This window comes from Notolepis coatsorum (assembly GCF_963971535.1).
Source record: "Notolepis coatsorum genome assembly, chromosome: 5".
NCBI lineage: Eukaryota > Metazoa > Chordata > Actinopteri > Aulopiformes > Paralepididae > Notolepis > Notolepis coatsorum.
Window position 1 is genome coordinate 122,514,237 of NC_140169.1, and position 15,580 is coordinate 122,529,816.

A 15,580-nucleotide genomic window follows, 5' to 3' on the forward strand; every position below is an offset into this window, starting at 1 on the left:
CGGCTACATAATGCCGCAAGCTCTGCCGCAAGCTCTGCCACGGAGCGCTCTGCGGCTGCCGCGGGGCGTGTCGCAGCCAATCAGGGAAAACGCGGAAGCACTCGGGCGTACTCTTCCGCTGGCAATAAGCAATAAGCGTTGGGGAAGGTTGAAGGCTAGGGCGAACAGGTGGGTTTTGAGGCGGGATTTGAAGGTGGAGAGTGTGGGGGAGTCTCTGATGGTCTGGGGGAGGGAGTTCCAGAGTCGAAATGCAGTGCGTGAGAAGGCCCGATCACCAAAGTTTTTGAGCTTGGATGACGGGACAGTGAGGGAGGCAGTGGAGGAGGTCCGGAGGGAACGGGTGGGGCGGTAAGGAAGAAGGAGATCAGTCAGGTAGGGGGGGGGGGGGGCAGGCTATGGAGGGCTTTGAAGGTGAGGAGTAGTGTTTTGAAGTATGATATAATTCACTTGATAAAGTAAAATTGGATGCAACTGAATAATACCACGTCTTGAGTAGAGTTAAAACAGCTGACTGATGAGCTATTAAAAGCGAAAGCAATTTGCATTGCTCTACAGGGAGACCGAGGTGCGCTTGATTTCCATTACAGGTCAATTGAATAGGGGGTAAAATGAATTTGACACATGTGATTTCACACCGTTTGCTCCGCCCCCCCCCCCCCCCCCCCCCCCACCGTCCTGTCATGTGACTTATTGTACATTTTCAACGGCTTGAGAATCACACTGGTAGCCTCTTCTTCAAAATAACACCCTTCACTCCCTCACTCTCTCATCTGTTGCTCTACCACACAACCTATACAAGACCTACCTTTACAGTCACCTCCTATTTTTAAAGAGACAGACCTACTTCTGGAAAATATTTTCTTCATTGTTGATTAATGTGCGCAATTAGCTCATGGTGGAAAATCATTCATTTGATCAAATAAAGTATTACGGTTAATTAAAAACAATAATGAAATATGCAAATAAATGAAATGTGGAAATTGGACCCGAATTTACTGGGAGCCAAAACTAGGACAGTAAGTGTATTGCAATAATATTATATTGTATCACATAACATTGCATCATGTTAAGTCAGATATATATACTTTTATTATCAATAGAGATATCCTTTTAGTATGTCAGATCATCATCAACCCTATCGTCATAGCAACGGGAATACTAAATGCAATATGTACAACATTTCTTCTTGTACAAAAAAATACTGTTTTTTCCTGTGAACTCAAACTGAACTTTTGAGCGCACGGCACTGAGGAGGTGTTTCTTTCAACGAACGGAGAGAGAGACACACCCGTTTGGGAGCACGGAAGAGAACGTGGCGTGACGAGGGCCGCGTATGAAAGCTGGCGGCGGGAGGAGCGGGGCTGTCCGCGTGCATACGCTCCTTTCATCTTTCTTCTGAGCAGCCGTATCAAAGGCAGACCTGCCATCGTACGTCCCGCTACATTGCTGCTGTTCATCTCCGACTTGAAAAAGCAACCGTGGATTCCTCCGAGAGGATGTCCTACTTGAGATGCCATCAGCTAAAACATGCACAACACTTCACAGGAGGCAGGGAGATGGCGATACTGGCAAACCAAAAAGGATACCGGTATATACAAAGTAAAGAGCCTGCATATAACCCATATAACTGTATGATAGCATGTACAATAATGCTGTATATACCTTATATACATTTCCCAATATATATATATATATATATATATATATATATATATATATATATATATCCACATCATATAATCCTATCTACATGCCTGTAGATATTATATCTGTACATATTATTTACCTACTCTTACTATACTGCTGGCCAGTATGACCATACCATAGGGTCTTTATACCAGTATCACTGTACTAATACTATAACATTGTACATATATCTGATTATTATGATCTGGCATTATTATCTCAGTAGTACTCATTGATATACACTCCAGTTTAATCTCCTGTACACTGTACTTTATTGTTACATTTGCACTGGTTGGTTGCCAAACTTCTTTTCGTTGTACTGTACTTGTGCTGTATGATAACAACACATTTGAATCTAATGAAGGGGAAATCCTTCTTGGTGGAAAGTAAAAAAAAAAAAAAAAAAAAGACAAATCCATATCCTAGCCCCAAACGCAAGGCGGACACATTATAGTGGGTCAAACTCGCAGCTTACCGGACTGGACTCGCTGCCGATGCCTGGGAGGTCCTGCACAGATCTGCGTCTCTGAGGCTCACAGGTGGCTGTGGAGGGGATGGATGGAGAGAGAAAGACAGAAAGAAACATGAGGCCCAGCGATCCAGTGATGTCCGCGTCGGCTTGTGGGACGAGGGGAGATCCAGACCCACAGATCCACACAGGGACAGCTGCACAGACTTAACCCCTTACTCCCTGGCCTGGCCCATCAGCATGTGCTCTGGCATGGTTGTAACGTGACTATAGCAGACATCCCCCCCACCAAGGGGGGGGGGGGGGAACTACACAACACAAAGGGAGGGACTACACAACACAAACACACCACCGCAGACCACACCTACCACATGAATAGCTGAGCACTGCTCTGCCCTACGAAGGCTAACCACAGTAACTACTTTAACTGAGAAAAAAAATAAGCTGTTTGATTATCCAGCAAAGTGCATTATAGGTAGAAAAGTGGTAATGCACTTGTTACGTAGATATTGATGAAGTAATGTTTATGCCCCAAAAAACATGACCAATGATTTGACCTATGACCCGAAAAATACAGATACTGCACTCGTAATGTTTGCATGTTTTAAAAGTGAACATAGATTAGTAATTGAGAACGATGAAAGCAACCCTAAAGTAGTCTTTTGTTTCAAAATCTACTTAATCAGGTGTGTTCCGCAATTCAAATAGATTAATTTCTTAATTATTATTATTTTATGTTTTTTTTATATTTCTTATTTTATTTATTTGCATTATATGACTTACAGACATATATATATATATATGTTTATATATATATTAAGCTAGTTCTTGGAATTAGAGATATTTATTGAATTTTATGGCGGCAGTGGCTCAGGTGGTAGAGCGGTTGTGGGGTAATCTGAAGGTTCCCGGTTAGATTCTGGCTCCTCCTAGAAGTGTGTCGAAGTATCCTTGAGCAAGACACCCCCAACTGCTCCCGATGAGCAAGTTGGCACCTTGCATGGTTGCCTCAGTGTGTGAATGGGTGAGTGAATGGGTGAATGTGAGGCATATAGTAAGTTGTAAAGCGCTTTGGATAAAAGCACCATATAAATGCAGTCCATTTACCATTCTTATAATAGCAATGAATATATCAATAAAATATACCCAATTTCTAAATTGTTGTAATACTGGTTTAGCTATATCATGTTGAGGTTACTGTATATACTGTAAATGATGACTTGGCTACACAGTGTGCTATGTAATATTATTAAGTCGGTCGGTCGGTCGGTCAGTCAGTCAGTCAGTCAGTCAGTCAACAAATATTTCCCCACCCTCTAGCGGCCACAGGTTTCGCCCAAGGAGGCTGAAATTTGCCATTTGGTCAAGTGTGTGTGTGTTCCTGCCAATTGGCTAAAAGGGGGGTGTGGACGACCGCAACAAGCAAGGCTGCAGCTATTGTGAATCTGCTAGTGTTACACCCCATTTTCTTTTTTGGGCATTTTGTAGGGCAGTGCTCGTCTCACATGCATTTGGCTAGTTGGGGATTGGAGGCTGATGCTGCTAATGGGAACTATTTCAGGGTTGCCATAGTGCAGGGCTGGGCTTCAGACCATGACAATGAGCAGGGGGGGTAGGGGGGGGTCGGAGCAGCACTAACTGGCCCTGCTGGCTGCCTAGCTGACAATCCATTCAGCCATTGCCAAGGTGAACCTGAGATTGGAGCCGAGCTTCCTGGCATCTTCAGAATAACTGCAGAAATACCAGCCATGTTGGAGTCGAGAGGTATTATTAGACATTAGGTAGGTGTCATTACTTCCAGTGCGACTGAAGAACTTCAACAATGTCTTCAGAGTCAAGTCTTTAATGTCTTAAATATCAACTAATGACACCCGTTGTGAATTATCAGGTTGAACTTGTGACTGTTGTTGTCTTTATACCATCCGCACACCATCGCCACAACAACATGTGAGCAATGTTGCCAGCAATGTGAGGACTGTGAGAGGGTGGACGCCATTGAAAACTCATCCAGTAATTTCTATCAAGAGTTTGGAACGATTACAGCCCTTTGTCTTTAAGCAGGGCCACAGTCCCGTTATGTTGTAGACCTCTATTCATGGTAGAATATACAATGGAGGTAAAACACACGGCACACAGACAGACACACACACACACACACAAACAAGCAAACAACAACAAACCAAATAATTCAATGTATTGAACTATGACTTTCACTGTTATAATAGGGTAGTCCTAGTGCACTTATTTCTCATGCACCACTGACTTAAATGTGAAAAACATGTTGCGCCAGTAGACATGCTGAAGGAAGGCTTCAACTGGAACATTTCCAAGCGGGGGCTTGTTGTGGGGGAAGATGGCCGACAGACAGGGGCACACATGTGGTGATGATAACACTGTCCTACCTTTAATAACCACGTTACACACGACAGCCGTCTCCCTTAGTCACTCTGTTTAATTAGCCACTCATTCACCGCGTCCCATGCAGCTCCGAACACAGAGGGGCTCCTCTGACATCCAGCGTGCGGCTGTCCCCGTTTCTTTCATCCCTACCTCTGGTTAGTAGTAATAATAACTCTGACCCTCACTGTGAGTGGAATTAATCAAAATGTCTTTTTCAAAGTTAATGGATGTAAAGAGAGTGCGAGGAGGGGGGGGGGGGGTAAAAAAAAAAAAAGAAAGAAAATGAAGAAATTGAACCAATCTTTTCATGATGTCCTCTATGGATGAAAAGGCAAGGACGAGCGCCGGGGCACTGATTTACTCCCTATGGCCCGAGGCAGGGGGGGGGGGGGGGGGGGGGGCAGACTGAGAAAACAGGTCCATGAGCTATGAATCTTTTCTGTTTCACCCTGTCTGGTGCCATATACCGATTTGTTCACCTTAAGAGCACAAAAAATATAAGAAAAACACAGCCGTTTGTTGTTTCAGAACGTGGGTGATAAGATAAATATCTGTAAGGTGTACGATTTAAATAGTTGGATCAGCATCTTAAGGCTACAGGGTGACTACAGATAAGAGGATTCTCATGTTAACTCATGTTCCTCTTAACCATCCATCACAACCACAAGAGAGAGAGAGAGAGAGAAAGACATATAGGATAACAACACAACTCTGATGTGTTTTTACTCCAGAATGAACACGATTGTCACAATCAGTGCTCCAGAATTGCTATTCACATTTTTTTCTCCAATTGTAATCTTTAAGATTTGTGATTTTCAGTGATTATTTGGAAATTAAGTCCTTATGTGAAAGTGGAGTGACCTGAAAAGTGCTTAACACTTTCACTGCCAAACGGTTAACCCTTTCACTGCGACAATACACATACGGTTAACCCTTTCACTGCCACACGACAGCCGGTTGGCGACCGTCGGTTGTGTGATAGTAAAGGGTTAACCTTCTGTCGTGTGGCAGTGAAAGGGTTAAGAGAGGGAGGGAGCATTGGTGCATCCTGTGTGAAGCACTGGATCCTCTGGAGTAACAGACACAAGAGAGCACAGTCAGAGAAGAGAACAAGCCGCTGGTCCCGCCAGCTACACCCAGGCACCAGGAAGCCCCCCGGTGGTCCGCACTGGTACCTGTGACGACGATCTTGGGGACATCCAGAATGGTGCCATACGATGCCGTTTTACGGTGGCCTCGTTTATACTGGGGGCGTGCTGTGAAAATACACACACATACTCACACACACATATAGCTGTGTACAAAAGCATGCAGACTACAAAGACAAAGACAGGGTGCAGAGCTGGATGGAACATGTGAGACCCGACATTCACTTCCTTGTTCCACTTGAGGCACAAAACGCGCATGCGGGAGCATACCGGTGTGTTACATGCAAGGGGCAGACATGCACCCTGTCCCGTTCCAGACATGAAGGGGCACCCTGCGGCCCGGGGGCGACATGCACCCTGTGCCGTTCCAGACATGAAGGGGCACCCTGCGGCCCGGACATGCACCCTGTCCTGGTCCAGACGTGAAGGGGCACCCTGCGGCCCGGGGAGACTGGCTTGAGGAGAAGTGCATTCGATATCTCGACAAAAAACTAAAACTAAAACTAAAAACATGGCAGCCATTCAGCTCGGGAGCTATTTGGGTTTAGGATAGGACTGAGGATGGAAGAGCCTTGCGACTATTATGCCCTCGGTGAAATAATACTATTGAAGAATGCATTGATACAATATTAAATACATTACAAATAAAAATCAACTATAATAAGAGCTCTTATAGTCAAACAAAAGAAAAAGGATAGCCTAAAAAAAAAGATAAATCATTCCTGCCTTATTCAAGTCAAAATATGAATGTGGAAGATTCAGCCGCTTAATTTAGACATGACAGGGCCGATGATGAGAGCACTTCATTCCCTTTGAGCCTTAGATCTGGCGGCGGGGGAGGGGGATGACGGCTGACAGCCCGGTTTGAATGGGTCTCAGTGCTGAGGGGCGCACGGAGGCGTTCTGAATGAGAAGTGAGGCATCATCTCGTAGTGATGAAAGCAGATGAAATGGGACTTGACTGGGAGGGATAGAGAGAGAGACGGGATTGCAGCTCTCGCCTTGTGGACCAGGGGAAAAAAAGAAAAGAAAACGAGGACTCCTTCTAATAGTGAAACGCACCTCAGTAGCTGACGCAACATTAGAATCACAATTATGCATTTTCAAAGTCACGGCATAACGGGAATTCAATAAAAATTTTTTTTTTAAGATCTCACAGTTTCTTCCTGGTACTTTTTTTTGTCCCTCTCCAATTGGCTTCATCGCATGGTTTCTGACGTTACCTGCAGGAGCGAAGGGCATCTTGTGCTCCAGCTCTGACAGGTCGGTGCTCATTCTTTTGCCGTCGGAGGAGGCCAGGCACTGCGTCCGCCCGGAGAGGCTCTCAACGCTGCTCCCTCTGGACAGAGACAGAGTCCTCAAGGGATCTCCCTAAGAGAGAGGACAACAAGGACAAAAGTGTCACAGATGCCAAGCAGGAGGGGCAGTCTCGGAACATGAGTCAAAGTGCCGTGCCTCCTTATGAGGTGCTCCACGTCTAAAAGCAAACACATGCACACACTGGGAAAGGTAGGAAAGTTCTTTTGCCTTTGGTCTGAACTGATGTGCAAACTGAGGTGTGATTTTGATGGTGTCGTTGCTCCCCGTCGAGTCTCCGTGCTCCATGTTTGCATCACTTCTGTTGCTAGTGCTGGTGCAGGTGTAATCCACATAGGAACCTGTATCGCCCAGAGGGAGACAGCAGAACACGTTACACATTATCTCATATTTTGACAAAACCACTGACAACGACTGAAGTTTTTATGTAGACGGATGTTAGCTATGGCACCTGTGCTAGTTGCAGAGTTACTTTGTCCTTCGTCTGAATACTGGTATGGGTATTGCAAGGGTTCTTCAGATCCTGGGAAGTACTGTGAAGGGAGATCGAAAGACAGGATGAGATGTAGGGACGTATATGAATAATTAAATATGCAACCGGGAGCTTAGTAATCAACATCCAAAATGGGAAGTTGATTTGCCTATTTTCAGATTTTCAAGCTCCAAACATTTAGCTTGGATGGCAAAAAATTGTGTGAAAGAAATCAAAGGCTATTCCCATGTTTCACAATATTAAATGCAAACCGATTATCCTACAAATCAAACCAAGTAGCCTATCACGTGTTCAATCTAAACAATAATAATGAATGTTGTGCGCATGCCTAATAATCCAATCAGCTATTCTATAAATCGTGATTACAGAAAAATTGAATACGAAAAAAATCTAAATCTGGAAATCTAGTTGGATGATATTATCCATGATCTATTTTAACCCTTTGTAGTAGACAGACAATGGGTCCAATTCAATAATCAAAACACAAACCTTTGTATGGAGAGCTTTACATATATAAACTATCATCAGGGTTCCTACATGTTTGTGGATTAAATTCCATTACTTTTTCATGAGAAATAGCATGGTTTTCATGACCTATATTTGTCAGTGTCTAATGTTCAATTGAAACATTTTAATGTTTTTTAGCCGATTTGAAAGTCCCAGGCTTTATTTTGGCCAACTACATCAATCATTTGGGACTTATGTGATCAGGAAATAACGTTATTTCAGTTTTCATCACTTCAAAAGATAACTACAACAACTAGGTTTGAAATGTATTATTTGACTGAAAACAGGATTATGAAGACATTTCCATGACAATGTATCCTTTGCCATTACTTTCCCAGGCCTGGAAAACACAAGTTTAAAATTCCATGACTTTTCCATGATCATAGGAATCCTATATCAAACTCATTCAATTAGATTATAATGAGTCGTTTGTGTGGATATTTTGTAAATTGTAATTGTGTTTTTAATAAATGTTCAAACTGTTACACAAACAGAAATATTGACAAATGAGGCCCAAGCGTGTGAGGAAGGATTACCGTCTTTAGGTGGGTCATGATCTTCACAATCTCCTCCATGGAAGGCCGTTGAGAGGGGTCTTTGGACCAGCAGCGAGTCATCAGACTTTCAATTGGCTTGGGCAGGTTCTTGATTAGAGGGGGGCGTGTGCCTGAACAGAGAAAACAAAACAACACCCACATCAGACAGTGTCAAGGAAAGTAGGCTGTGTGCGTCACGACATGCAAACGCCCGGATAAAACCCTGTTCATTCATGCTAATCCCAGGTCTTATCTGTGCTAGGTAATATGTCAAGAGGAACATACACAGCATATTAAATCCCTTGTCCTCACGTGTGTCGAGTATCTCATTAGCTTTCTGCTCCATCAGTGTCTGTGTTGGGGGAGGGAACCGCTAGCAGGCCACATAGGTGACTACGGTTTGTAATTTCCTCTCCCCGACAGCCTCTCATTTGCTCTCTCAGCAGGTCTTGCTGGGCAGCCAAACTCTTATGGGGTGCATGGTGATTGACTTATAAGCACTCTGTTGACATCCCACGCAGGGTTTCCGGTAATTACTTTTTTTTTTACCGGGAAAATCCGTGGAAGTCCGATGTATTTTAAATCTCACCGGGTCACAATGTCCGGTGAAAGTAATTCCCTCTTATTTTTATTTGGTTAGCAAGTAACGTACGTCCACTAAAAGTGCTTGTTTTTGCCACTGAAACAGAAATCTCTGTCAAACGGAAGTCTCACTCTGAAATTCCCTGAGGCGTGAGGCAGAGCTAGCCCAGTCCACACGATCACGGGTATTTTTGACAACGAGGTTTAAAAAAATAAATAAACCCCCGTACACACGGGTGGTTTAAAAAAGTTACCGCGTACTCGCGGCAACTGTAAAACTGATGTAATATACATGTAGCCAAAGCAATAGGTGGCGATGTAGTTCAAACATGAAGGCCATTATATGGCGGCTGGGTGGCGCAGCAGACTAAGCGCTCGTCACCAACGCGAGAGACACTGGTATCGAATCCGGCTGTCAGCGTTGCCTCCGGCTTGGCCGGCCGTTATACTGGCTCAATTGGCAGAGTCAGCGGGAGGGAAGTCGGTGGGGTGGTATTCTGGTCGTTGTAAACAGCGACTCCTATAGGTCGGTCAGGGCGCCTGTACAGCGAGGGAGGGAGGGATATGGGTAGTGTGACCTCCCACACGTTACACCTCACCAATGAGAGTCCGCACTGGCAGATGAAAAGATGCTGCTGGCTGTCTCCTATGTCTCGGAGGAAGCATCTGATAGACTTCAGGGCTCCCTAGACCGACCAGTGGGGGGCACATGCGAGCAACGACCAGGAAGGGGAGGGGGGAATTGGCATAACGACTAAAATTGGGATGGGAGAAAAAAAAACACAGAAAAACAGGAGGAGAAAACGTGGATAAAAAAAAACATGAAGGCCATTTCAACCAATCAGAAGGGTTGAACGTGTCACTACATTATCATTGCGCTACACGGGGGAACGTCCAGTAACAAAACAGAAACCCGCCATCTTTAAATTACCTTGCTTGAACATGCACATTAGCATTCATTATTTGTTTGCAGCAAGAACAAAGTGCAATAAACAAAAAAGGATACATTCACTGTGTGTTCTGCCTCATTTGTTGATGAAACAAAACCAACATCAACACAATTTACCACCAAGAGCGGAGAGTTTAGTCTCACAAAAAGATCGCTGATTTTGTTAGCTTACGTGCTAATGTGATTGGGATTTGCCATTATAATAGTTAGCATTGTGGCTAGCGTACATAGTGTACAAAGATCGCTGGTTTTGTTGACTTACGTGTGGTTAGCTGGTGAGGCACTGGCATCGTGGAATAGAGTGGAAATACTTTAACACTTTGATTGCCTAAGGTTAAATTCATGATATACCATCCGTTGCCAGCTCTATTTAACATGGAGAAGTTCCCCTTCTTTGCAGGGCTATAACTTTTTAAATTATATTGCTAGATTGCCATTATTAGGGCCCATTCAAGGTCCTATATGTATTGTTCATGGTGTAGCAACGTTAAACTTTTTCATTCACATATTCATACTAAAATATGGTCTAAAGTATAAGTATGTTTTCATCTCTTTCTGCAGCTTTCTCCAGAACGTGATTTATAGCCCCAAATGCATTATATTGATGATGAAATACAGTTTGGTAGGAATCTGTGCGAGATCAAAAATTTCAATTGGACGTACTTCTAGAATTTACTACACGTCATCTGATGTTGACCGGATGGGCGAGGGGGCGTTTATAATTCCGTGGGCAACGTTATACCATTCATCTAATGTGGGTCATATGTTCATCATAGCAGTTAGTAAAGAACACGTTAGAATATAACGCTAAAATTCACCCCAGTCTCCTCGGGCCGTTGGGCGATTAGCATGGAGTAGACAGTTTTCAATTATGGGATGTCGAAATACCGGATCTATTTCCAGGTTGTATAATAGTATATACGTCCAAATCATGTTGTTTTTTCGAGTTATTTCCACCGATCGATGTTCACTGTGTGAAGACTGAGTCTCTCTAACATTAGCGAGTGCCCGGACCACATATGGAGTGAGTCCTGCCGGGTTAAAGGTTGACATCCGGTTTTTCGATCTGCCACCAGATGGCGCTCTTGAACCGCTAGAGGATTGAGAGGAGATCAGAACTGTGTGTCAAGGCTGCAGAGGGGAAATATGATTCCGATCACAGATTTTTGAAATATTGATATCAAAGACGAGTTCCGCCGTCCTCGGCAACTTGAGCATGGCGGGGAATGACGAGTTCCGGCGTTTTCGGCAGTTAAAGTGTTAATCATTACGTCATTAATTAATAGATAATTGTCATTTCCAACATAAGTTAATGCTTAATAACGTTACACATGGGGAGCTTGATGGACACAAACATTGTTGATATAGCAGTCTGGTTAATGTTGTTATATCGCTCGCTATTGATTGTACTAGTAATGTTAACACTAGTAGAATGAATGGATGAAAACTTTATTTAACAGATTGCAAAATGGGTACAATACAATATGGCTCAATACAAACAATTGTTAAGGGGATGCAGACCAGAAAAATACTTTCATCTTGTTTACATCAGGGACCCCCGATATAGTTTGTTACAATCATTTTCATATAACGCTACTTGCGACAGCTCTTCCATAAACACTGGAAATAATCTTGGTTACTATGTCCACACGCAACCACTGAAACCGGGATGCGCCAAAAACTTCACCCTGGACTCCGGTTTTAAATTAGCGCGGTTGCAGTGTTCCAAAAACCCGGATGCGTGTGGACGAACAGTGCAACTGTGCACATTAAATCACGGTTACATAAAACCCTGCATTCGTGTGGACAGGACGCGTCTACCTTAATGATAAGCAAGCAGTGCAAAAATGCGGAAGCATTCGTCACCGCACGCCACTACGGTAAAGCGCCTTTCTTTTCAGGCCCGCTTTGGGAGCTGTCGCGCGGAAATAGGCTGTCTATTGCCATTCTCTTTGACAAACTCTAACCTTAACCAGCTCCTTAACAGCGCCTAAACTTAACCGTTCTAACCTTAACCAACTCCGAAACAATGCCTAACCTTAACCTTAACCTTAACCATGCCTAACCTTAACCATAGAAAGAATATTGCCATTCTCTTTGACAAACTCTAACCTTAACCAGCTCCTTAACAGCGCCTAAACTTAACCGTTCTAACCTTAACCAACTCCGAAACAATGCCTAACCTTAACCTTAACCTTAACCTTAACCATGCCTAACCTTAACCGGCGAAAGAATACACGTTAAAAAAAAAATCACGTTAAAAAAAATATATTTTATGGGATTCGAACTCACCAGCAAACGAGCTGTAGGATCCACAGCCATGCAGTGTTGCCAATTGAGCTATTTCTCGATACTGAATAAGGGGCGGTGACTTATATATATTGAGCTCCGCTCGTGTCGAACCAAGGCGGGATCTCATGCGCATGCGCGGGCACCTCGCGCGAGCACGCCGGCGCACGCACGCACCTGAGCGAGCACGCCGCCGCCGGTGCACGCACCTGGGCGCTGGGCGGCGGAAAATGAAAGGCGCATTACCGCACGCCACTACGGTAGAATGCTTCCGCATTCTTGCACTGCTTGCTTATCATTAAGGAACAGGCGGACAGGACAGGGCCTCAGTGGCCACAACATGGCATCCATACTCCAACCGGGCCAAACCGTAGTAATAAATGGCTCTGGGTGCAGGAGGACAACAGTGGAAGCGTGAAGAGAGAGTTGGAGAGGACTAATGTGCGCTGGAATACAGCTAGCTTAGTGTTATCTAAAAGATTGAAACAGCGATTTGTGTTTGTGCATTTCCAAATTCCACAGCGTTCATAGACTATTGATACGGACACGCTGAAGTTGTGGCTAGCTGCAGTTGTGGCTGCCTGTTAGTTGTGCTACATGGAGCCAAAGACTCAAGACATCCTATACAAAAACACTTTTTTCACATGAAATTTGCCATTCTATGAGTGAAGAGAGCTGCTGCAGTGCAGACAGAGTGGAGGTAATGTAATGTTAATTATTACAAATGGTAACCGTGACTGTTTTGATTGAAGTATTAAACATTGGGTATAACTTCATTGCAATAAGCTCAATAAACAGATAATATTTGATTTGTCCATTTGTCCAAGACATTGAAAACTTCCAGGACACATGGACCGGCACCAATGAAAACCCTGGCCCCTACGCCAATCACCCTCTGGCTCTTTGACCATCTCTCCCATCATTTCCACGGCCACCGACTCACCGTTGTGCACCGCCCACATGATGCGAAACGCTGGCCCTCCGATCTCATCGAAGGGCTTCCTGCGGGTGATCACCTCCCAGAGAATAATCCCCCAGCTGAACACGTCACACTTCTCACTGTAGTTGCTGCCTGGAACACAGGGATCAACAGTGACAATAAGGGATGCAGCCGGTCAACTTTCTTCACTGCCAACGCTGCTACAGAGTACCGATCCAATGCATTGCTTTTGCTGAAGAAAACATAAACTTGGACCATTACATTTTGATATGGGGTCACCGGACTAAAATGATCCACTTTTCTCCATTTGAGAACTCCCAACATCATGTGTGGAAGAAAGGCAGCAAATCAAGTCTCTTCAAGTTTCAAGTTCAAGTTTGTTTATTATTTGTCACAATAAAATACAGAATACTTTACGATGAAATGCTTGTTTCTGTATGAGCCCCTGGGAGTGTGCTTCATACAGTAAAAAAAAGTAAGTAAAAAAGTTATAAAGAAGTAGGTAAAAAGTGTAAGTAAAGGAACGTTCAATATACAGCTTAGCTTAGCTTTGATGTTTTACATGTTACAAGTAGATCCGCACATCAAATGGCTCCCGTTGAAGGAATTGTATTATACAGTGAGTGACATTTCGAACAGCAAGGCTCTTCCTCAAGACTTCTGAAATTCATATACCTCCATTTGAGCTGGTGGTATCGACCCCGGTATCCAATACATCCATTACTGAGCCTTTCGAAAAGGAACAGAAACTCAGCTGGACATTAGCTCACTGACTGATGGAAGTCATTCTCTGTGGCATGTCTGAGAAGAGAGGAGGGGTATGTCTTGATGGAGCATTTCTCTCACCTGCACGAGAGAGGCGAGGTGATGGAAAAACTATTTCACCATGGAATAGCTCCTAGGCTGCTCGGTTACTAAGCCTATTAGCAGAATCATAGCCTGCCTCACACATGCCTATATTAATACCGCTGTGTGCAGGAGCACTTCCATGATATTTCATAGCCGTGTAAATGAACTGTTAGGAGTTCATTACAGGGGCAAATGTGAGTTTTGTTTTAATTGCACAGGAGTCATGCAAGTCCCTCCCAAAAAGAAGAGATAATGACTACCTCTTCATAATCCCCGTTTTCCCATGACCCTCTCGCCAAGAGCACATTAACGGTGCAAAGTAACACATTAGGCGATTGGCTGCATTAGAACACAACAACACTACAACACTGTAATCACTCAAGGGAAATAAACCTGAATCGGTGTGCTTAGGCGAGTAGGCTACCCCCCCCCCCCCCTCAAATAAGCTGGAGACTAGGAGTGAATAGATGTGTGTCTCTGTGTTGGGGAGAGCTAGTCTACGACTGAAGTGGCTGGCAGCCCGATCTCGCTTAAAATATGTAAATAAAGTACTAATCGATCACAGGAAAAAAGGTACATATTGTACGTTATGTTATAGCCATAAGTAGTATATGTACGGTATGTATTTTATCAAAAATGTGCAATGTGTACATATTGCAAATAAGTACACAAATTACATAAAATAAATGTAACGTTTATGTTTTCAGAAAACTTTTGAGTTCCCCTGCTAGAACAAACCCAGGGCACACACATGGGAGGCAAGTGCCTTTACCTCAAGACTACCAAGACACACTTTTCCAATAGCCTTGCCCAAACCCTAACCCTATTGTAACCTTAACCACACTGTTACCTTAAACTAACCATAACCGTCTAACCCTAACCCTAGCTTTATATCATAACAAAATATCAGGGTGGGTGGAGCCTTTAGTCTAGTGGTGAGAGCACTCACCCACGACTACAATCATTGTTGGTTCATCTCCTGGTTGCTGTGTTTCTTTTGTACTTTTGCAGATACAAAACGTAATTGTACAACACATACATATGTGACGCAGCACGATCTAGGTCGGATTGTGCCGGAGCTCACAATTCTTCAGAAAATCCCAAAATGTCGCAAAATTCTGAAATAAGTTGAAATTGAGATATTGGCAATTTCGAGTGCTTTGAAATGTTCTCTATCCATTTCCTTATTTGCAAAACTTATAAATTACAATAAAATACTTGTAAATGTGTTAATTATCGGAGAGGAGACACGCAGAAATTACAGCTGGCACCAAAATCCATTCCGAGACAACGGGCCCAGTACTTTGTTGGCGGTGTGAAAATATGCAGAGAAACATTAATATCTTTGGAACAGTTTGTGTTCAATTGTATCTGAATCGGGAGATTATCTTCTCTCCGTCAAAATTGAAAGTGTA

General features: G+C 43.7%; 1 protein-coding gene across 2 annotated transcripts in view; it reads right to left on the reverse strand.

Annotated features, from left to right (window-relative positions):
- map3k7 (mitogen-activated protein kinase kinase kinase 7) overlaps positions 1-15,580 on the reverse strand; it is a 45,019-nt gene that overhangs the window by 12,220 nt on the left and 17,219 nt on the right. The window contains exons 8-14 of one of the 2 annotated variants that reach the window (XM_084315003.1): positions 13,320-13,444; positions 8,557-8,687; positions 7,472-7,553; positions 7,231-7,361; positions 6,927-7,074; positions 5,731-5,811; positions 2,162-2,229 (exon numbers count right to left, since the gene is read on the reverse strand). In XM_084315003.1, coding sequence (XP_084171129.1) covers positions 2,162-2,229; positions 5,731-5,811; positions 6,927-7,074; positions 7,231-7,361; positions 7,472-7,553; positions 8,557-8,687; positions 13,320-13,444 — 766 coding nt within the window. The remainder of the gene's footprint in view (positions 1-2,161; positions 2,230-5,730; positions 5,812-6,926; positions 7,075-7,230; positions 7,362-7,471; positions 7,554-8,556; positions 8,688-13,319; positions 13,445-15,580) is intronic. The other variant, XM_084315004.1, reaches the window with a different exon arrangement.